General features: G+C 35.1%; 1 protein-coding gene across 3 annotated transcripts in view; it reads left to right on the top strand.

Moving 5' to 3' along the window:
• The window catches only part of MAN1A2 (mannosidase alpha class 1A member 2), a 168,260-nt gene that overhangs the window by 69,880 nt on the left and 74,957 nt on the right, over positions 1-23,423 (top strand). For all 3 annotated transcript variants that reach the window (XM_017946193.3, XM_017946194.3, XM_021922698.2), the window contains 2 exons: positions 3,799-3,893; positions 21,968-22,091. In XM_017946193.3, coding sequence (XP_017801682.1) covers positions 3,799-3,893; positions 21,968-22,091 — 219 coding nt within the window. The remainder of the gene's footprint in view (positions 1-3,798; positions 3,894-21,967; positions 22,092-23,423) is intronic.

The following is a 23,423-nucleotide window of genomic DNA, read 5'->3' on the forward strand; positions in this document are numbered from 1 at the left end:
GTTGACTTCTATTTAACACTCCCACATTGACTGCTTGATTGAGAATAGGCTGCAAAAATATTATCTTAGTAATTTAAGTACTCTAATAAATAAAACAAGCATAAGAAGCATATATAGATCCTAATGTCACTTCCCTCCTCAAGAATCTACAGTGGTTCTGTGTTACCTATTGTGTTGTTGTCTTAACTTTTTTCTTTTTCTTTTTTTTTTTTTGGAGACAGAGTCTCGCTCTGTTGCCCAGGCTGGAGTGCAGTGGCGTAATCTCGGTTCACTGCAACCTCCGCCTCCTGGGTTCAAGTGATTCTCCGGCCTCAGCCTCCTGAGTAGCTGGGACTATAGGCATACACCACCACACCTGGCTAATTTTTTGTGTTTTTAGTAGAGATGGGGTTTCACCATATTGGCCAGGCTAGCCTCAAACCTTAGGCCTCAAGTGATCCACCCACCTTTGCCTCCCAAAGTGCTGGGATGATAGGGGTGAGCCACCACTCCCAACCTGACTTTCATTACTTATACTTTAAAGCTCTTCGTAATCTTGCTACATTGTGTCTGTTAAATTTTATTTCTTCCAGTTCTTCTGGACCTAGGGTCAATTCTTCTGATCCTAATTCTTCTAAACCTAGGACTGATTTTAGTGTAGTTCCATTACTTATAATTTATTCTGATAAAAATAACTGGAAGGTTTTACATTTTACATACAATCAATACATGAAAGTTTTTTTCTATGACTGAAATGTTTGGAAGTCTTCTTTTAAGTACTTTTGAGCCTCTTGAACCTGCGAATAATTTATTTACTTTCATCATTTTATCAGTCAAGAGTCCTAGTTTCAGGAACCAGAATCCATTTTAGCTAGTGATTTATTTGAGGGTACTGACAGCTGACAATCTTTGGGAAAGTTAGGAAATCAGATACTTTTGTTACACGCTTGAATCCCTGAAGCCAGGAGAAATGCTTAAGCGTAGGATGTAGCTGATGAGTACCAGTTTTATTGTCTTCATTACCCCTATGGTATCTATGAAGCTAGAGACCAGTCACTAGAACGTCTATTAGAACTACCACAGAAGAATCAAATACCTCCACCACAGTGCTTCCAAGACAAGCAGCCTCCCATCATGTGACCACTGCTTCAAATGTGCTCACTTGTTCCCTCTAAATGTCACATACTTGTTTATACTTGGCAGTGCCTTGGTCATTCTAGCCCCTTAGCTGGAGTGGAGTCTGGCAAATGTTATGTATAATTTTCCATTCTGTGCAATACATGAAGGTATGCTTAAAAGAGGATTTGAATGGGTTTTGAGTATCTGTTACATTCATAATAAAAGAAATGAGAGTTAATATCCTTTTTCTACCATCGGATGGGTAGTAGTCAACAGTTTGATAACTTTTGTATTAACGAAGATATCATGAAAGAGCCACTCATCAATTGCTGGTAGAAATGTAAATTAGTAAAACGTATAAGGGCAAATTGGTAGTAACTTACCAAAATTTCAAATGCTTATACTAATTGAGACAACAAATTCACTTCTGGAATTTATCTTAGATAGCCATATACTGTAGAAACAAATGTCCATTAATAGAGGACTGAGTAAATAAATTACAGTATATCCATAAAAGAGGAAATTCTGCAGTCACCAAAGAGAATGAGATGGTAGCCATTTGTAGGCTGCTTTGGAAAGCTCTCCAAGGTACAAAACAATAAGTTAAAGAAGCAAGTTCAGAATGTGTGATATTCTGTGTTAGAGAGAGACAGAGACTCTGAGTGTGTGTAAATTGCAACAGAATTTCTGTTTTTGTGAGGGTTTGGGAATGAGGATTTTCTTTGACATGATCAGGAACCACGTATACCATGAAACTGATTTGGCACAAAATACAAATAAGCTACTAGGTGGTTGCGTTATAAAAGGAATCGTGTGGCTGAGGGACAGAACTGAAAAAGAGACTTAATTTTTTACTTTTGATACTGTTTGGATTTTGTATTATTTGCCTGCATTGCATACTGAAAACTAATTTGCTGTTGCCTACCAAAATATTTTTCTGAAAATAGGGAAGATAAGTCTAAAATATATTGTTAAAGAGTTTATATATTTGTGAATAAATTAAGATTTACATACTATGTGAGGGATTTTTTCTCAATGACATCAGGGTGTTGTTTTCTTTTAGACCTGTCTACTATAACTGTTTATATGTTAATTGCTATTAATGACACAATATTTTTAGCTGAAAATTAGACAATATATTATTGGTTTATTCTGGGAGTGAATTGAGCATGCTTTCTATTGAGAAAAAGTTTATATTTGTAGGTCGTTTTATCACTTGTAATTTTATATGTAGAAAAGATGTGATACAAAAATGTGTGATTAACAAATATGTAGTATTAATATTAGTTCCTAGATAAGAAGGTTGATTCCTTTGTCTTCATGGTAAACAGAAGCAATATCATTTGCTATATAAGGTAACTTGTCTTTACTAGCATGTAAATGTTAATAAAGAGAGAACTGATTTTACATTTGCTTTTCCTAATTAATGAGATGGCTATGAGAACATTATTACAACTTTGACTTTAAATTATAATGTTTTTCTTTGGAGTTTTGATGTTAAAGTAGGTGTTGAAGGAAATGGTAAACTGTAGATGTGTGAGTATATCTAATTAAAAGTTCTGCTGAGGCACTTTTGCCTTGTTGAGGGAACTTTGGAACATCTTAATGAGGGACAGAGTGAATGCAGGTGAGTGCATGAAAGAGAGAGTAATGGGGATACGTTACCTCTATGATATTTCCTTATCTACTTGTACGTATTTCTCTCTAATGTTTTCTATCCCCAGTAATGTTGGTATGCTTTATTATAATATAATCTTAACTCAAAATTTTGATTCATTCCAGATCTTCAACTACTTATTATATTATTAGTAGAATCTAATAATACTTTTATCAAAAGTATTTGGCTGCAGTAAAAAGATGGAATTTTAAGTAACCAATCAATTTGCAGACCATTTGAGAGGGGATAGACTTGACGCATATAGGAGAGTGTGCTACTTTTCCTAACAGAACATTATGACCCAGTCACAGTTTGGAATCTGTAAGTGAGTGGTCTCTAAAATTAAGTACACACACTTATCTGTTGGGATATACTAAGAAAATAGTAGAAATTTTACTATATACATCTTGATAATACTACATGCTAAGAAAATAGTAGAAATTTTACTATCTATATGATTTTAAAAGTTTGGAAACCACTGATATTTAGGCAATTAATTTTGGATATCAAAAAAGCAGCAATTGGGACTGACAAATGAAGCGTTTATAACTCTCAAAGTAAACTTAGCATGTGAACTCAAATGTTTTCTTTCCTTTTTTTAAATAATATGATTAAACCTTGATGGAAAATTTTGAAACATAACATGTTCAGAGTAACTTAAGGGCATTTATGCAAATTAAGTTACCTCTTTTGCTTATATTTTGAACTAAACCTGTTTACCTTGGATGAAAAATCCAGAGCCTAATGTTTCTTCTTACATTTTTTGCCAGCTGAAAATAGACTATCAACACCAAAACTATGTCCTTCCTTTTCAATTAGTTGTAGTTTCAGGCCTTTGAATGGTTAGCTTTCCTTAGTATCCAGTTTACAAACATATTCTCTGATTGCCAGATGCTGCATAGTACCAATGAGATGCTTTTTCCTACCCTGTGCTCCCGTGTACCCAGTACCTTGTGCTATGTATACTATGAGAGAGAGAGAGCGCAATAAGTAAATGCCTCCTAATGGCTATCATTTATGAATATTCATGTTTTAAATCTCAGATATTCAAGATTAAAGCAGTGCAATTGGCTGAGAAACTCCTTCCTGCCTTTAACACACCTACTGGGATTCCTTGGGCAATGGTGAATTTGAAAAGGTAACTCTATATGGGTATTCTTATTCTGGAAGAATTATTTTGACCTTTTTAGTCTTAGAAATTTCTAATGAGTCACCCCCACATTTTTTAAAGACTTATATTGTTTTTCCTCTATATATAATCTTTATTTTCTTCTGTGTATATGCATAAATGTGTTTCTTTAAAACATTTTCTGATTTTTAAAATATGTCCTTTACTTTGAAACAGGTTAACTGTCTTAACTTCATTGCAGTTTTTACCACTTGTTTCTCTAAGTCTAGATTTCTCTTCTTCACCTGTATGGTATACAGTATTTGTTTCTTTTATTTGCTTATTTGTTTCCATTTAGTGCTAGAATAGGGTCAAAGTACATTCCCCCTGTTTTTCTTTTTATATACCACCTGCTGATCTTCTAAGTGAAAATAGAAAATAATATACCTAGAAATGAGGACTTCCTATTGCTGAATGTCATATTAAAGATAAAGACATAATTCATGATGTTGACTGCGGGGTTTTTATTGTAGCATCTATGCTATTGAAGTTCAAAGTGAACTCTTAAGCATTATTCTTTATAATCTGTTTTATTCTAATTGAAAACATTGGTTTTTTACATAGAAATAGATGAAATGTTTTCTTTGGACAACTTTATAAATTATGTAAAGATACACAATTAACATTTGAATAATGTCAGCATATTTGAACTTGCGTTTAAGTAATTTATGCTGACTGAAATTTGTTCTGTTCATTTTTTCTCCTAGTAAAATTTATTCATCATAATGTTGGAATTTGGAAATTACCTAAAAATTTGATTGTTGTTCTCCTTGCCTTCAGACCCTTTAGAATAAAAGTTAGGAACGTTTATTTTTCTAGAGATGTGAATCTATGACATTATTTTAAAAAATGACTCGATTTTAGTAAAATGTTTCTAATTGAAGAACTTTATTGAGTTTAGATTTACATTGAGATGTCAGCAGCATTTAATACTGAACATTAAATCTAACTTTACTATCTCTGATTTCATGCACTATATATAGTGCAGATTACCTCCTTGGTGAGGAAAAAGCTGGTTGGCGTTCCAGAGCAAGCTCCATGGAAGGATATGGCCAAGTGATGTTGTGTATACACTTGTTCTCTTTCCTTAGCTTTGTGACAGATTTTGTGATATTTCTTTCAGGATCATTGTCAGAATCAGACATTATTATCTACTTAGATAATAATTAAAACTTAATTCCGATAGGAAGACAGACTGGAGGTTCTTTTGTTTGTCTATGTAGAGGAAAAGAACTTGAAAATCAAGATTAAATTGCAGAACTTCTAATTTAAGATTGAGATTAAAGTAAAAAGGTTTCCAAGGACCATGTTGTGAGCTTTTTATAAGATAAATTTTAATTTAATTCATTTGGTATATAAACAAATACATAATTTTACTTGAGTTTTTATATCATGAATGTAATTATTTACCTATTTAAATTTTTTTAAATAAATTTTTTGCAGAGAAGGGATCTTATTTTGTTGCTTAGGCGGATCTCAAATTCCTGGCTCAAGCGATTCTCCTACCTCCCAAAGTGCTGTGATTATAGGTGTGAACCACTGCACCTAGCATTATTTACCTGTTTTTTAAAGTTTTTTTTTTTTCTTGACTGGGGTCTACGCATTTCCCACACATAGGCCTTCCGTCAGTCTTGATGACTGAAAGGCCAACCCATCTTAATAGTCTATCGTATTTATCTTCTACAATATGATACAGCAGACAGAAATAAAAGCAGAGCTTTTTTTGTAATCTTTATTTGTTTTATCACTTTAATGGCTTGCTTTTCTGCTTATCTTTCTCACTCAATAATACTCCATGGAAACATGATTCCAAGTTACTCAGTAAAGATCTAAATAAATCTTTGTGATGCATACCGAGTGAGAAATGGGATAGTTATACTATAATTTATTCATTAATTTTCATATCAGTGGTATTTGTTTCCATTATTGTCCTACCACAAACATTGCTACAATAGCATCCTGTTATACATGTCCTTATGTAGTAGGAATTTTATTTCTTGGACAGTGGTTCTCAAGAATACGATTGCTATATCAAAGAGCGTGTGCCTTTTTTTTTTTTTTTTTCCTTTATCTGTGGGACAGATTTCCAGATGTAGGATTCCTGGATCAAAGGGATATGTAGTTTTAAATTTAATAGATATGGCCAAAATGTGTTCCAGAAAGGCCGTAGTACATTTCCACCAACAATATGTGAGAGTCTTTAAATGTCTGCAGGTATAAATTCTTTTTAATTTTTGACACACTTGTTGCTATAAAATATTCATTGTTTGTATTTTCTGACTAGTGAATTTGAACATCCTTTTCATAAATCTATTGGACATGTAGATTTGCTTTTTTGTGAATTGTCTATTCCTGAGTCTTGCTTGAGTTCTTTGTCTTTTTCTAATTAATTTATAAGGTGTTTTGTAGATTATAGAATTCTTTTCTCTCTACTCTTCTGTTAGTCTGTCTTTATAATAATTTATGATTAATAAGTTTTAAACTTTTATATATTCAAATATATCTTTTATAACTTTTAGTTTACAGTCTTGGTTAAAAAAATTGTCTCCATCTATATATTTTTTACATTCTTTGAGATTTCCATAAAAGCTTTGAAATATTGCTTTTCTAAAAAAATTGAAGTATGGCATTAGTTGTGGAGTTTTCATCAGTTACATCAATTTCCTTTATAAGATTGAGGAAATTTCCTTTTATTCCTATTTCACTGAGATGTTATTGTTGTTGTTTTGTCATGAATGGATGTTAAATGTTGCCAGATACTTTTTTTTCCATCTATGGAGATAATCATAAGGTTTTTCACTTTTATTCTTTTAATATAGTAAATTACGTGTAAGATTTTCAAATGTTAAATCAACCTTGAATTTCTTAGATATTCCTTGGCCAAAATGTATCCTTTTTATATTTTGCTGTATTTTATTTCCTAATACCTTTTGAAATTATATGATGGATATTGGTAGGAATTTTATTTTTGGAATGCCTTTGTCAGATTTTGGTGTGAGTTACCTGGTCTCTTTAAATGAGGCATTATTAAATCATTAAAATCGTTTTTTTCAGAAGTAATTCGTGGAGTGCTGTAGTTACTTCTTTCTTAACTGTTTGATAGATAGACCTAAGTGCAACTACCTGAGCCAGAAATTTTCTTTATTGGAAAGTTTTTAATAACAAATTAAAATTTGTGTGTGTGTGTGTTTGGAGGGGCCTGGTTTGGAGACAAGGTCTTGCTCTTTTGTACAGGCTGGAGTACAATGGCACAATCACAGCTCACTGCAACCTTGACCTGCTGGGCTTAAGTGATCCCCCCATCTCAGCCTCTGTAGTAGCTGAGACTACAGGTGTGTGCCACCACACCCAGGTAGTGTTATTTATTTTTGTAGAGATGGGGTCTCACTGTCTTGTTCAGTCTGGTCCCAAACTGCTGAGCTCAAGTGATCCTCCTTGGCCTCCCAAGGTGCTAGGATTACAGGTGTGAGCCACTGCACGCTGCCCAAATTTTCGTGTGTGTGTGTGTGTGTAAATTTATATGTATACGTATATATGAAAATTTATATATACATTTATATAATATATATAAGGTATATATAAACATATATCTTATATTCAGATTTTGTTTTGTTTTGTGTCAGTTTTAGTTAATTTTAAAGAAATTTCTTTATTTCACTTAAATTAGAAAATTTGGTGTAAAGTTGTTCTTGTGTTACTTTCTTTTACCTTTCATCTTTGTAGATTCTGTGGCGACAACTACTTTCATTCCTGATTCTAGTAATTTGTATTCTTTCTTTTCTCTTTACTAGTTTACTGAGGCATTTGTCAAATTTGTTAATCTTTTCAAAAAAATACTTCTGTTTTTGTTAATTTTAACTTGTTTTTGGTTTTATTGATTTCTGGTTTATTTTTATTATTTCCTTCTCTTTTCTTATTGGAGTTACTTTGCTCTTTTTCTGGCTTCTTACATTGGAACTGTAGGTTGTATCTTTCTACGCTGATCTTATTCCTTTCTCTCTTTTCCTGCCATAAACTACTGTTTTTCTATAGAGCTATAAATTTCCCTTCAAGGACTGCTTTAGCTACATTCCAGAAATTTTGATTTTTTTTTTGTTGTTATTCAATTCAAAATAGTTTCTCATTTCCTGTAGAACTTTTTCTTTGATGCATTAGTTTTTTTTATAATTGTGTGGTTCAATTGCCAAATTTTACATGGTTTCTTAGATATCTTATTGTTTTCATTTCTAATTTAATTTCATTGTGGTCATAAAAATTACTCTACAATTTGAATCCTTTCAAATTTATTACAACTTGTTTATAGCTCAGCGTGTAGTCTTTCTTGGTAAATACACTTGATAAGAATGTGTATTCTGCAGTTGTTGGGTGTAACATTCCGTATATATCAGTTAGGTTAAGGTGGTTAGTGGTGTTTAGATCATGTATATCTTTCCTGATTTTTTGGTATAATTGTTTTATGCATTCCTGAAATGAAATGTTAAAATATCCCAAGTATGACTGTGGAATTGTCTCTTCTCTATTTCTATCAATTTTTTGCTTCATGCATTTTGATGAAGCTTTACTCTCAAGTACTTAGACATTTATTATGTTTTCCAATGACTTGAGCCTTTTGTTATTACAGTGTGTCTTCATCTCTGGTAATGCTTTTGTCTTGAAGTTTATCAGATATCAATGTAGCTGCTCTACCTTATGCTTATTGTTTTCATGGTTTATCTTTTTTCCATTTATTTTCAGCTTCACTGTATTGTTTTAACTATAGTGCTGCTTTTGGAGATAGCATATAGTTTGGATCATAATCCAAATTTTGTTATTCAGTCTGACAATATTGGCATTTTACATCATTTAGCAATAGGTCTAGAAAAATATTTTGTATCAACACTTTATATATATTTATCTCATAGTTTTTAAGAGCTTCATAATATAATGCTTAGGAAAATATTGACTTAAAATTAATTCTGTATTAGTGAACTAATAGATTATTTCTAGATTTTAATACTATCAAAAAATATTGGATGAAGTATCCTGCATATGTTGGAAATGGTGTGTGTGTGTGTGTGTGTGTGTGTGTGTGTGTGTGTGTACATATACATGTGTTGGTATGACTTTGGCAGAAATAGTGGATCAAAGAATTACATACATTTTTTTTTTTCTGTTGATAACGTACTGTGTTCTAGAGAGGATATGCCAGTTGACATTTGCTTAATAAGTGGGTGACAATGACTCTTATCTAACCTTTTGAAAATACGGTTTACTTTTACTTATCAGATAGGTAAATATAAAATCTTGTTTCAATGTTTGTTTTATTAATTTTTGAGTGAGATTGAGTTTATTTTATTCAGTGGATAGCCTTTTTATGTCCTTTGTTTGTTTTTTATTGGCTATTTTTAAAAAAATCAATCCTTAAGATATTTTTGTATATTAGCTAGATTAGTACTTTGTCATGTAAATTGCAAATTTTTTTTTTGCTATTAATAGCATAGTTTGAAGTGGAGTAATGTGATGCCTCCAGCTTGGTTCTTTTTGCCTGGGAATGTCCTGGCTATCTGAGCTCTTTTTTGGTTCCATATGAATTTTAAAATAGTTTTTTCTAATTCAGTGAAGAATGTGAGTGGTTTAATGGGAATAGCATTGAATCTATAAATTGTTTTGGACAGTATGGTCATTTTCACGATATTAATTCTTTCTATCCATGAGCATGGAATGTTTTACCATCTGCTTGTGTCCTCTCTGAGTTCCTGGAGCAGTAGCTAGTAGTTCTCCTTGAAGAGGCCCTTCACTTCCCTTGTTAGCTGTATTCCTGGATATTTTTTGCAGCAGTTCTGAATGGGAGCTCATTCATGATTTGGCTCTCTGCTTGTCTGAATATGTTTAAAAGAAAACTGAGCATGTTTTAAAGAAAGAAAATTCAGATATCCAACAATAAACTTTTATAATATCCGTAATCCAATCCAAAATTACTTTACTTTATGGTATGCAAAGAAGCAGCAGAAAAACGTAGCCAATTATTCTGTAGCCCAGAGAAAAATCTGTTCATAGAAACAGACATGGAAATAACAGAGGTGATGAAGACAGCAGTAAAGGACTTTAAATAGCTATTGTAAGTGTGCTTGAGGATTTAAAGGCAAATGTGAAGAATGGGAAAAGAGATTTTAAAAAGGACCAAAGTGGAACTTCTAAAGGTGAGAAATATATGAAATAAAAAATTTACTTGACAGGCTTAAAGGCAGATTTGACAATGCATCAGAAAAGATCAGTAAGCTTGAAGACAAAACAACAGAAACCACCTAAACTGAAGCACAGAAAGAGAAATAAAAAGCTGGAGTATGGAGAGAAGCATATCCAGTTACCTATCGGGCAGTGTCAGATGGTTTAACATACCTGTAATGGAGTGATGGGAGTGGCGAATTTGGGAGTGGGAGGAGTGGCTGAAAAACTACAGGCATGAATTGTTCTATTGTGCTTTACTTAATTGTTCTTTGCAGATATTGCTTTTTTCCTTTTTATTTTTATTTTTTAACAAATTGATGATTTGTGTCAACTGTGTGTTGAGCAAGTCTATCAGTGCCATTTTTCCAACAGCATATATCACATTTTGATAATTGTCACAATAGTTTTAAGCTTTTCATTATTATTACATCTGTTATAGTTATCTGTGATCAGTGATCTTTCTTGTTACTCTAGTAATTATATAGGGCACCATGAACAAGCAGTCATAGATGGTGGCAAACTTAATCACTAAATGTTGTCTCTGCTCTGACTGCTCCACAGAGTGCATTCTTCCTTCTCTCTCCTCCTCCTTGGGCTTCCCTACTCCCTGAGACAGAACAATGCCAATAAATAACCTTTCAATGGCCTTGATGTATTCAAGAGACAAGAAGAATAGCATGTCTCTCACTTTAAATTAAAAGTTAGAAATAGTCTGGGTGCAGTGGCTCACACTGTAATCCCAGCACTTTGGGAGGCTGAGGCGTGCAGATTGCTTGAGCCTAGGAGTTCGAGACCAGCCTGAGCAACATAGTGAGACCCTGCCTCTACAAAAAATACAAAAATTAGCTGGGCATGGTGGTGTGTGCCTGTAATCCCAGTTACTTGAGAAGCCAAGGTGGGAGGATTGCTTAAGCCCAGGAGGCAGAGCTTGCAGTGAGCTGAGATCCTGCCACTGCACTCCAGCCTGGGTGACAGAGCCAGCCCCTGTCTCAAAAGAAAAAAAAAGCTAGAAATAATTAAGCTTAGTGAGAGAATCATGTCAAAAGCTAGGCCTCTGGTGCCAAACAGTCAGCCAAGGTGTGAATGCAAAGGAAGAGCTCTTGAAGGAAATTAACAATGCTAAGCCAGTGAAACACATAAATGATGAGAATGTGAAATAGCCATATTGCTGACATGGAGTAAGTTTGAGTGGTCTGTGTAGAAGATGAACCCAGCTACAACATTCTTTTAAGCCAAAGCCTAATGCAGAGCAAGGCCCTAAGTCTCTTCACTTCTGTGAATGCTAAGAGAGGTGAGGAAACTGCAGGAGAAAAGTTTGAGGCTTACAGAGGTTGATTCACAAGGTTTAAGGAAGGAATCTGCCTCCGAAACATAAAGGTGACAGGTGAAGCAACAGTACCAGTAGAGTGGGACATTGCTGAAAAGATGCCTAAAAATGTGGAACAACTTTGGAACTGAGTAACAGGCAGAGGTTGGAGAAGAAGAAGACAGGAAAATGTGAGAAAGTTTGGAAATTCCTTGAGACTTGTTGAATGGCTTTACTTAAAATGCTGATAGCGATATAGACAATAAAGTCCAGGCTGAGGTGGTCTCAGATGGAAATGAGGAACTTCTTGGGAAATGGAGCAAAGGTGACTCTTGTTATGTTTTAGCAAAGAGACTGGTGGCATTTTGCTCCTGCCCTAGGGATGTGTGGAGCTTTGAACTTGAGAGAGATGATCTAGGGTATCTGGCTGAAGAAATTTCTAAGCAGCAAAGCATTCAAGAGGTGACTTGGGTGCTGTTAAAGGCATTCAGTTTTATAAGGGAAGCAGAGCATAGACGTTCAGAAAATTTGCAGCCTGACAATGTGATAGAAAAGAAAAACTCATTTTCTGAGGAGAAATTCAAGCCTGCTGCAGAAATTTGCATAAGTAACAGGGAGCCGAATGTTAATCCCCAAGACAATGGGGAAAATGTCTCCAGGGCATGTCAGAGGTCTTCATGGTAGCCCCACCCATCACAGGCCCAGGGCCTAGAAGGAAAAAATGGTTTCATGGGCTGGGCCCAGGGTCCCCTTGTGTGCAGCCTAGGGACTTGGTGCCCTGCATCCCAGCCTCTCTAGCTGTGGCTGAAAGGGGCCAACCTAAAGCTCGGCCTATGGCTTCAGAGGGTGCAAACCTCAAGCTTTGGCAGCTTCCATGTGGTATTGAGCCTGCCAATGCACAGAAGTCGAGAATTGGGGTTTGGGAACCTCCACCTAGATTTCAGAGGATATATGGAAATGCCTGGATGTCCAGGTAGAAGTTTGCTGCAGGGACAGGGCTCTCTCTCTTGGAGAACCTCTGCTAGGGCAGTACTGAAGGGAAATGTGGGATTGGAGCCCTAACACAGGGTACCTGCTGGGGCACCACCTAGTGGAGCTGTGAGAAGAGGGCAGCCATCCTCCAGACCCCAAAATGGTGGATCCACCAACAGCTTGCACCATGCACCTGGAAAAGCTGTACTCAATGCCAGCTGGTTCAAGCACCCAGGAGGTTGGGCTATACCCTGCAGAGCCATAGGGGCAGAGCTGCCCAAGGCTGTGTGAGTCCTCCTCTTGCATCAGTGTGACCTGAATGTGAGACATAGAGTCAAAGGAGATCATTTTGGAGGTTTAAGACTTGACTGACCTACTGGATTTCAGACTTGCATGGGGCCTGTAGACCTTTATTTTGGCAGTTTCTCCCATTTGGAATGGCTGTATTTACCTAATACCTGCACACCCATTGTATCTATAAAGTAACTAACTTGATTTTGACTTTACAGGCATGTAGGTGGAGGGGACTTGGCTTGTCTCAGATGAGACTTTGCATGGTGGACTTTTGAGTTAATGCTGAAATAAGACTTTGGGGGACTGTTGGGAAGGCATGATTGGTTTTGAAATGTGAGGACATGAGATTTGGGAGGGACCAGGGGCCGGATGATACGGTTTGGCTGTGTCCCCACCCAAATCTCATCTTGAATTCCCATGTGTTGTGGGAGGGACTCAGCAGGAGGTAATTGAATCATGCTGTTATCGTGATAGTGAATAAGTCTCACGAGATCTGATGGTTTTAAAAAGGGGAGTTTCATTGCACAAGCTCTCTTCTCTTGTCTGCCACCATGTGAGGTGTCTTTCACATTCCACCATGACTGTGAAGCCTCCCCTGCCACGTGGAACTGTAAGGCCATTAAACCTCTTTCTTTTGTAAATTGCCCAGTCTCAAGTATGTCTTTATCGGCAGTGTGAAAATGGACTAATGTAGTGTGATGGCACACACCTGTAGCCCCAGCTACTTGGGAAACTAAGGTAGGAGGACTGCATGAGTTCAGGAGGCAGAGCTTGCAGTAAGCTGAAATCGTGCCACTGCACTCCAGCCTGGGGGACAGAGCCAGATCCTGTTTCAAAAAACAAAACAAAACAAAAAACAAAACCCAGCCAGGCGCAGTGGCTCACACCTGTAATCCCAGCAGTTTGGGAGGCTGAGGAAGGCAGATCACCTGAGGTCAGGAGTTTGAGACCGGTCTGGCCAATGTGGTGAAACCCCATCTCTACTAAAAATACAGAAATTAGCTGGGCGTGGTGATGCATGCCTGTAATCCCAGCTACTTGGGAGGCTGAGGCAGGAGAATCTCTTGAACCTGGGAGATGGAGGTTGCAGTGAGCCAAGATCACACCACTGCTCTCCAGCCTGGGCAACAAGAGCAAGACTCCGTCTCAAAAAAAAAAAAGTTGGAAATAATTAAGCTTAGTGAGGAAGGCACATGAAATTTAAGCTTAGCGAGGAAGGCATGCCAAAAACTAGGCCTCTCATGCCAAACAGTCAACCAAGTTGTGAATGCAAAGGTAGAGTTCTTGAAGGAAATTAACAGTGCTGTGCCACTGAACACATGAATGATGAGAAAGTGAAATAGCTATATTGCTGACATGGAGAAAGTTTGAGTAGTCTGCATAGAAGATGAAACCAGCTACAACATTCTCTTAAGCCAAAGTCTAACGCAGAGCAAGGCCCTGACTCTCTTCACTTCTCTGAATGCTGAGAGGTGAGGAAGCTGCAGAAGAGTTTGAGGCTTACAGAGGATGGTTCATAACGTTTAATGAAGGAAGCCGTATCCATACCATAAATGTGACACGTGAAGCAGTAAGTGCTGATGTAGAAATTGCAGCAGGTGATCCAGAAGATCTAGCTAAGGTAATTGATGAAGGTGACTACACTAAACAACAAATTTTCAATGTAGATGAAACAAGTTTCTACTGGAAGAAGATGCCATCTCATAGTTAAAGAGAAGTCAATGCTTGGCTTTCAAGGACAGGCTGACTCTTGTTGGGGGCTAATACAACTGATGATTTTAAGTTGAAGCTAGTTCTTGTTTACCATTCTGAAAATCCTAGGGCCTTTAAGAATTTTGCTACATCTACTCCCTGTGGGGTCTGTAAGTAGAACAACAAAGTTCAGATGAGAGCACGTCTGTTGATGGCAGAGTTTAAGCCCACTGTTGAGACCTACTGCTAAGCAAAAAAGATCTCTTTCAAAATATTACTGCTCATTGACAGTGTACCTGGTCACCCATTTTCTGCAGTGAAGATGCCCAAGATTAATGTTGTTTTCATGCTTTCCAACATCCATTCTGCAGCCAATGGGTCAAGGAGTGATTAAGACTCTCAAGTCTTATTATTTAAGGATTGCATTTTGTAAGGCTATAGCTGCCGTAGATAGTGATTCCTGCGAGAGATCTCAGCAAAGGAAATGGAAAACCTTCTGGAAAGGAGTCACTATTCTACATGCCATTAAGAACATTCGTGATTCATGAGAGGAGGTCAAAGTATCAAACAGGAGTTTGGAAGAATTTGATTCCAGTCCTCATGGGTAATTTTGAGGGGTTCAACCTGAAGTGGGGGAAGTAACTGTAGATGTGGTGGAAATAGCAAGAGAACTAGAATTAGAAGTGGAGCCTGGAGATGGGACCGAATTACTGCAGTCTTATAAGACTTGAACGGATGAGAAGTTGCTTCTTACAGATGAGCAAAGAAAGTGGTCTTGAGATAGAATGCACTCTTGGTGAAGAAGCTATGAACATTGTCAAAATGACAATAAGGATTTAGAATACTACGTAAACTTAGTTGATAAAGCAGTGTCAGGATATGAGAGTGGACTCCAAGTTTGAAAGAATTTTTGCTGTGGACAAAATGCCGTCAAACAGCATCACATGCTACAGAGAGATCTTTCGTGTTACACAGAACTGAAACAGGAAGAATCAAATCAATACAGCAGACTTTATTGTTCTCTTCATTTTAAGAAATTGACCCAGCCACCCCAGCCTTCAGCAGCCACCACCCTGATGAGTCAGCAACCATCATTTGTCAAGGCAAGACCCTCCACCAGCAAAAAAGAGTATGACTTGCTGAAAGCCTCAGATGATCATTTGCATTTTTAGCAATAAAGCATTTTTCAAATTAAGATATGAACATTATTTCAAAATAATGCTGTTGCACACCAAAAGGCTACAGTGTAATGTAAATATAACTTGTATATATACTGGGATATGAAAAAGTTTGTGTGACTCATTTTGTTGCAATATTTGCTTTACGGAAGTAGTCTGTAACCAGGCCCATAATATCTCTGAGATATGCCTGTTTTTAAAGAAGTAATGTCTAGAAATTTATCAGATTTGTTAAACAGCTGTAAATTCACAGATTTCAACATTTGCTGGAACCCAGCAGGATAAATATAAAGAAACATGATGCCTGAAAATCTGTAACTAGAAAAAGAAAAGTTTTAAACAGCCAGAGAAGAAAGACATTTACACTGGGGAACCAAAATAGAAATACTTCCTTCTTATCATAAGCAATACAATCCAGAAAACAATTGAATCATCTTGAAACTGTTGAAAGAAAAAAGTCGATCTCGAATTCTATAGCCACTGAAAATATTCTTTAAAAACAAAGGTGAAATTAAGACATTTTCAGGCAAGTAAAAGCTTAGAGAATTTATTGCCAACAGACCTGTATTGCTAGAAATTTTAAGGAACTTTCTAATGATACCAGATGGAAAAGCAGATTTACACAAAGAAGGGAAGGGCACTGGAAACAGTAAATATTTGAGTAAATGTAAAATGCTTATTTTTTTCTGTTTTGGTCTTTGTTTAAAGCAAAAATAATAACTTGCATAGTGGAGCCTATAATATACATAGAAGAAAAATTTGTTACCACAGTTACACAGAGGATAGTATAGAAATGTGAAGCCCTTATATTATATGTGAGGTGATATAATACATAAAGGTCTACTGTGGGAAGGTTAATGGTTTATGTTGTAATGCCTAGAGCAGTCGTAAAAAAATAAGCCAGTAAAGAAAGTGGAATACTAAAAACTACTCAATCCAAATGAAGGCAGGAATGGAGAACGAAACAACTAATGGGAAAAATAGACAATGAAAAGGAAGACAGTAAACTTAGGTTGGTAGGATGTAAAATGGTAGAGACACTTTGGAAAACAGTTTGACTGTTTTTCAAATGTTTATCATATCAACAGGTATATAGATAAATAGTTATCATATTCATGCAATGGAATACCACTTAGCCATAAAAAGAACCTTAACTGCTGAGACACATAGCAATATGGGTGAATCTCAAAGACACGTTGAGTGAAAGAGCCAAACATAGGAGCATATACTGTATCATGTTTACATGAAATTTTAGAACATGCAAGACTAATCAGTAGTGAGAGGAAGCAGATTGAGAGTTGTTTGAGACTTGGTAGGGAAGTGTGTGCGTTGATTGCAAAAGGGATAAGGACATGTTTTGGAAGGATCGACTTGGTTTGTATACCAATCTTTGTTTTCATTTGCCATAACCCCATTGAATGGTGCACCTGAAAGGATGCATTTTTGTATGTAAATTATACATCAATATATAGTTAAAAAGAAAAATAAACCAGATCCTATGCTTGGCTGAGGGGCTGTGTAATAACAAAAAATAACATTACCTTGTAATTGAAGGACAATCTTAACTTTGAAAACATATTTTTAAAAAAGTTTGTAAAAATACAGAATTAAAATTAGAAGAGACCAATGAGTATTTAAAATGTAATAGACAACTCAAATTATGCTTATGTAGGCATACAGTTTTCCAAAAGGGCAGATGAGAATGTGTTAACAGATTGCTTTGGGACTGAGAGTGATTGGAAGAGGTAGAGGTCTTAGAGAGAGACTTTTTTTTTTTTTTTTACTTTATGCTTTTTCAGTGCCATTTAACATTTTAAATTATGAGTATATTACATATCCCCTCAAATTAAATGAAAATGTAACAAAAATCAGACTTTATTTAAAAATAAAAATTAAAGTTGTTATATTCATCTGCTGTCAAGGAAGTTTTCTACTTAAAAAATTTTTAAAGCATCTGCTATAATAAAAAGGTGAGAAGAAAGCCATTCTTACATTTCAGCTTTACTTGTAGACTAGTGTATTATCTGTCAAAAGCCCTTAAAGCAATTGAACCTTTGTTAATATACCCGAAGAAATTGGATGTATGGACTAAGGAAGACATCTATAAAATGTTTATCACAGCATATTTCACAAAATCATAAGTACAGGTCGAACGTTCAAGAGTAAGGTCATTTGTTAAGCAAATTTGGTAGTCCATAAGGTAAAATAATATGTTGCCACATAAATGATATCATACATAAAATATTTACATTATATTAAAAATATTTTATAAGCCAGATTATGGCATCATATAATGAGAATGACCATATAGTGTGTTATTCATAAGAGTACAATTTCAGAATGAATGGGGGAGCTGAAATAATTAAAACTATTTAATTTTCAGAGTATTTAATCACTGACAAATTGGTTTTATTTTATTGGGTATCCTGTAAAGTAATTCTGCTGTAAACCTATATTCTAAAATGAAATTATTAAAAACATATATTCTTGTGTATTTATCTAAATTTGAAATTATTGGCACTTTCAATTGACTCTTGCATGCTTTTATTAGAGAAGGTATTCTCCCTACAGTTGCTCAGAGCAAATTCTGCTTAATTGCAGGATATTCTCAATTCTAAATTTCTGCATATTAAAACGTTTAAATATTTCAGACCAGATATTGTTACAAATGCCATTCTTTTGCTTTCATTCAGAATACCTTCTACAAATCTCAGATATTTTTACATTGACTTTTATTTGTAATTATTTTAAGTAATCTTCCAGTTTAGATGACACAGAATCATATAGCTTCTCAATTTCATTCCATTGAAGTATACAATGTAAATAAATCTAATTGAAAATAGGAGCTCCATCAAACCATTATTCCTACAAATGAAGATACTTCAACTTAAGCTTACACATTGAATGCTTTAATTTCTTTAGTTCGTTCCTTGCTTTTGTTGGAATGCATTTCAGTATCAGCCTGTTTGCAAGCTTTGTTTCCAATAATTGCAGTTTCCTGAAAGCTTTACTCCATTCTTTCAATACATTGATTAAATATATTCAACTGACTTTCAACAAAATGCAAATCAAAATATAGAAGACTCATTATCAAAACAATTTAATATGATTATAGAATGCTTAGGTTGATTTACTGTCAAGAGTTTACCAAACATTTTTAGAGTCTTTCCTTTTGCTGGTGATCAGGTAAGAGAAACATCATATGTTTTGCTTGCTTGTTTTTGTTTTCTGGTATTCCTTGCAAATTTTTTGTTACTCAGGTTCTCTGAGTATATATGTAAATTTCAGTATCCAGACGTTTTACTTTGATCAGTTGAAAAAAACAAAACATGAATTTGCATGAAATTATGATCCGGTTATTTTTTGACAGCTCATCATCATTTTAAGTTGGAATATTTTTGTCCTCAGCAGCATTATATCTTGTTCTTAGGAATTTTCTTATTTTTCTGAGTTGCTAGGATATATGTAAGTATCAAATTTAATATTTTAGATTCTTCCTGTGACATGGTGTAAAAAATGTAAAAACTTTGTTTAGAATTTAGTATTTTGAAAAGTGTTCCTTTTTGACTTTTGGCTAGAAGTTCTTTTTATAGAGAATGGCAAACTGTTGGACTTCCTAAATTTTGTTTTTATAGTTGACCACACTGTAATTCATCCACTATGCTGAAACCTAGTTAATCTTTCTAAATGGTATGCTTTATTCCTTAAGTATGTTATAATCCTTAAAGTTATTCGTGACTTTCCATCACACTTAACGACTAAAATTTTACCATCGCCTACAAAATTATTACGTAGTCCAGATTATACCTTGCTTTTTAACCTCATCCTGTGTCATTCACTTCCCCTTACTTTCTGAACTCTAGCCAAACTAGCCTCCTTCCTTTCCCTCAAGGCCATTACATTTGCTGTTTCCCTTACTGGGAATTCTGTTTTTCCAGATCTTTCCATTACTGGCTCCTCATCATTCAGGTCTCAGTTCAAATCACATCATTTTAGAAACATTTTCTCTGAACATAATATATAAAGAGCCTTTTTTCTAACTCACTCTCTATCCCTAGTACTCAACATTCTATTTTTCCTTTTTAATTTTCTTCATAGCAACTATCGCTATTTAAAATGATCTTATTTATTGTAGGAGCAGGAATAGTATATGTCAGGTTCACCACTCTCTCACAGCGTAGTAAACACTTACATTTGTGAAATGAATGACTGTCTTATGTAGTTACTATATACATATTTATTCTCTGATTCTCACTTCTAGCTATAAAATATCTTAGTGGTATTTGCCTTCCATATTTTCAGACAATTTAAAAATAGCACCAAACAAGGAACTTTAAGCAAGGTTGTGATATGTTCTTACATTTATTTTAATGTTTTCTAAACACAAATAAAATATAAGATGTGGAATTGACAGAATACAAGTGAAGATAAGATGAGAAAAAATATGTATAAATACATATGTTTTTTGAGACGGAGTTTCGCTCTTCTTGCCCAAGCTAGAGTGCAATGGCGCAATCTCAGCTCATGGCAACCTCCGCCTTCTGGGTTCAAACGATTCTCCTGCTTCAGCCTCCCGAGTAGCTGGGATTATAGGCGCCTGCCACCATGCCCAGCTAATTTTTTTGTATTTTTAGTAGAAATGGGGTTTCACCCTGTTAGTCAGGCTGGTCTTGAAATCAGGTAATCTGCCTGCCTCGGTCTCCCAAAGTGCTGGGATTACTGGCGTGAGTCACCCCACCTGGCAAAAATATTTATATTTATACTTCTCCCTTTAGATCCTAGAGAATGGTCTAGAGTTCTTGTAGGAATAATCTAGGAACTCTGCTGCTTGAACAATCTAGACTTCCAGTTCCAACCATGAAATACCTTTTATCAGACTACCCTCCTACCAAAAGCAGTCATGAAAGCTAGACAAAATATGTAAAACCAAATGGTTTGAAGACACTGAAATTCAATTAACTCAGGTAGAACTTGAGGGGCTATGATCCTAAGGTCATCGCTGTGTAAACATTGGCTTTTTCCCTGAGGATATGTTCTAAATCATGTTCAGAGCAATAGAGGCCATATCTAAAGTGGCAGTCATTTCGGGCAGAGGAGACAATGGTCAGGCCCTGGAGCTGCTAAAATGACTGAAACATAGGGACAAAATCTCATATGGAAAGAAATTGCAGAGGAAAAGCCCAAAATTTATGGACAAATTTCCCTCAAGTCATTGGTGATTCTATAACCACATATATAGGGCAAACAAGACTCAAAGAAACCCAGCAGAAAATAGCAGAAGGAAATTAAAGGGCTAAGGAGAAAATTTAACAGCCACATGATAGTGGGGAAACAGGTTAGGCTGCTTAGGTGCCCTTGGTAAATACCCCTGGCTTCCAGCTGAAATTCCCAGGTCCATTTCTGGAAGTTGGGGTAAAAACGGAAATGGACTGTCTTTAACAAAGCCTAAAACACAATATAGTCTGCGTTTACTCAGTCTGTGTTTAGAAGAAATTTAACCTTTTTAGAAGATAATGTAATTCAAAGCCTCTACAATTTTTCATTTATGTAGTCTGGCTTCAAATAAAAAATTACTGAACAGTTTAAAAAAAGAAAATGCAGGAGCATATTCTAGAGATTATATCTGCACAAATGAAATGTTTATGAGATTATTCACTGAAAAATGTTCATGATAACAAAATATTGGAAAGAGCCCAAGGGACCATCATTAGGGAATTTATTAGACAAATTGTGTATGTTTATATAATATATTAATTTTCACACAGGCACTATCATCATTTGGTGCAAACCAGTTCTTTATTGTATGATACTGTCCCAATCATTTGCTACAGGGCAGTTTGTAACTTTGGACCTGGCACAATAAGTGGAGGTTGCACATTCAAGTTTTGAGACAACTCAAAATGCTGCCACACATTTTCATGTGCCTCTAGGGTGGTGCATTCCACTTGAGAATCATTAATATTATGGAATTCTGTACAACTGTAAAAAAAAAAAAAACGAGAAAACTGTTTGTGAACTGATACGGAAAGACCACCAACTTGCTATGTTTTGTTTAAGAAAGGAGGACAGTGAGAATATATATTTGGATTGCCTACATTTGCATAAAACATTCTGTAGTCATACGTAAGAAAGGAATGAAAGTGATTTTCTTTGGGGCCTGGTGAGGTGAATGGAGATGAGAATGGGTGAAATATATTTACTGGATTTTAAAAATACTGTTTTAATTTTTAGAACATGGATTTATTACCTATTTAAATTTTTAATGCAATTTTAGATATAAATAAGCTATTGTGTCAGATATAATAATTTCTAAGAGATCTATTTAAAATTTACATATTCATTAAACAAATGTTTTGGTCTTTTCCCAATCCTGTCTCCTTTTACTTTTCATTCAGTGGAGTAGGGCGAAACTGGGGCTGGGCATCTGCAGGTAGCAGCATTCTGGCTGAATTTGGTACACTACATATGGAGTTCATCCACCTCAGCTACTTGACAGGGGACCTGATTTACTACAAAAAGGTTTGTTTTCTTGCCTTCTTTTCTTTGTTTGTTATAAAGAGTCCTTCAAAATTGGCCCAAAGGTTTGATTAATGCTTAAAATGTTTGCCTTTCTAGATATATGTTTATTAGGGCTTTAGCCTTTATATTCTCTTTTGAAGTTACTCAAAGAAATGTCCTTTCTATTTAGGACATATTTAAAATATTTATTGTTATTTGAGAAGTTATAACTACTATTACATTTTTTAAAAATTTCATTGCTATTTTTATGCAGCATTGTGCTGCAGTACCTAGCCAGCCTGGTAAGACAAGAAAGACAAAATATGTTCTGTCTTTGTCCAGATGTTTAAGAACTGAAAAGGAAGAAAGAAAATAGTAGTTATTCACAGATTACGTGATTATTGACCTATTACTAGAAATAAGAGTTTAATATGTTTTTTAAATAGATGATCAATATGGATGTTAAAAATCAGTAGTATTTCTCTACACCAGCTACAAAAGGCAAGAAAATGTCATTTTGCAAAAAGATACCTTATGTAATAGAGCAAGAGTATATATGTTTCCTACAAATAAATCTAACAAAAGATAAAGTTCAAATTTTTACTCAGCCATGAAAAAGAATGAAATCCTTTCCTTTGCGGGAATATGGATGGAACTGCTGGGGGACATTATGTTAAGTGAAATAAGCCAAGCACAGAAAGACACATATTATATGTTTCATTCATATGTGGGAGCTAAAAGAAATTGATGTCATGGAGGTAGAAAATAGAATGATGGTTATCAGAGGCTTGGAAGGGTAGTGAGGAGAGAAGGATAAAAAGGGGTTTTTTAGTGGGTACAAAAGTGCAGTTACACAGAATGAATAAGATCTAATGTTTGATAGCACAATAGAGTGACTCTAACAATGATTTGTTGTATATTTCAAAATAGCTAGAAGAGAAGATGTAGAATGTTTCCAACAGAAGAAATGATAAATGTTTGAAGTAATGGGCATTTCAGTTACTCAGATTTTATCATTACACGTTATATGCTAGTATCAAAATATGTACAACTCTTTCATACCCATAAAAATTAAAAATTAAAATTTAAAAATACAAAACTTTATTAAATGACATTGAAGAGGATATAAATAAATGGAGGGATATCATATTTATGTATAGGTAAACAATATCATAAAAATTTCAGTCATCCCCAAATTTGTAGCTAAATTCAGTGCCAGTGAAATCTCTAATGGCTGTTTTCCTCCCAATGGAGCTTGAAAAGACACTTCTAGTAAAGAAACATTCTAGACACTTGTGAGGAAAAACACCCTGGCTGGATTTACATTGCCCAATTATCAACATTGACAGTGTA

The sequence above is a fragment of the Papio anubis genome, chromosome 1, assembly GCF_008728515.1.
Source record: "Papio anubis isolate 15944 chromosome 1, Panubis1.0, whole genome shotgun sequence".
NCBI lineage: Eukaryota > Metazoa > Chordata > Mammalia > Primates > Cercopithecidae > Papio > Papio anubis.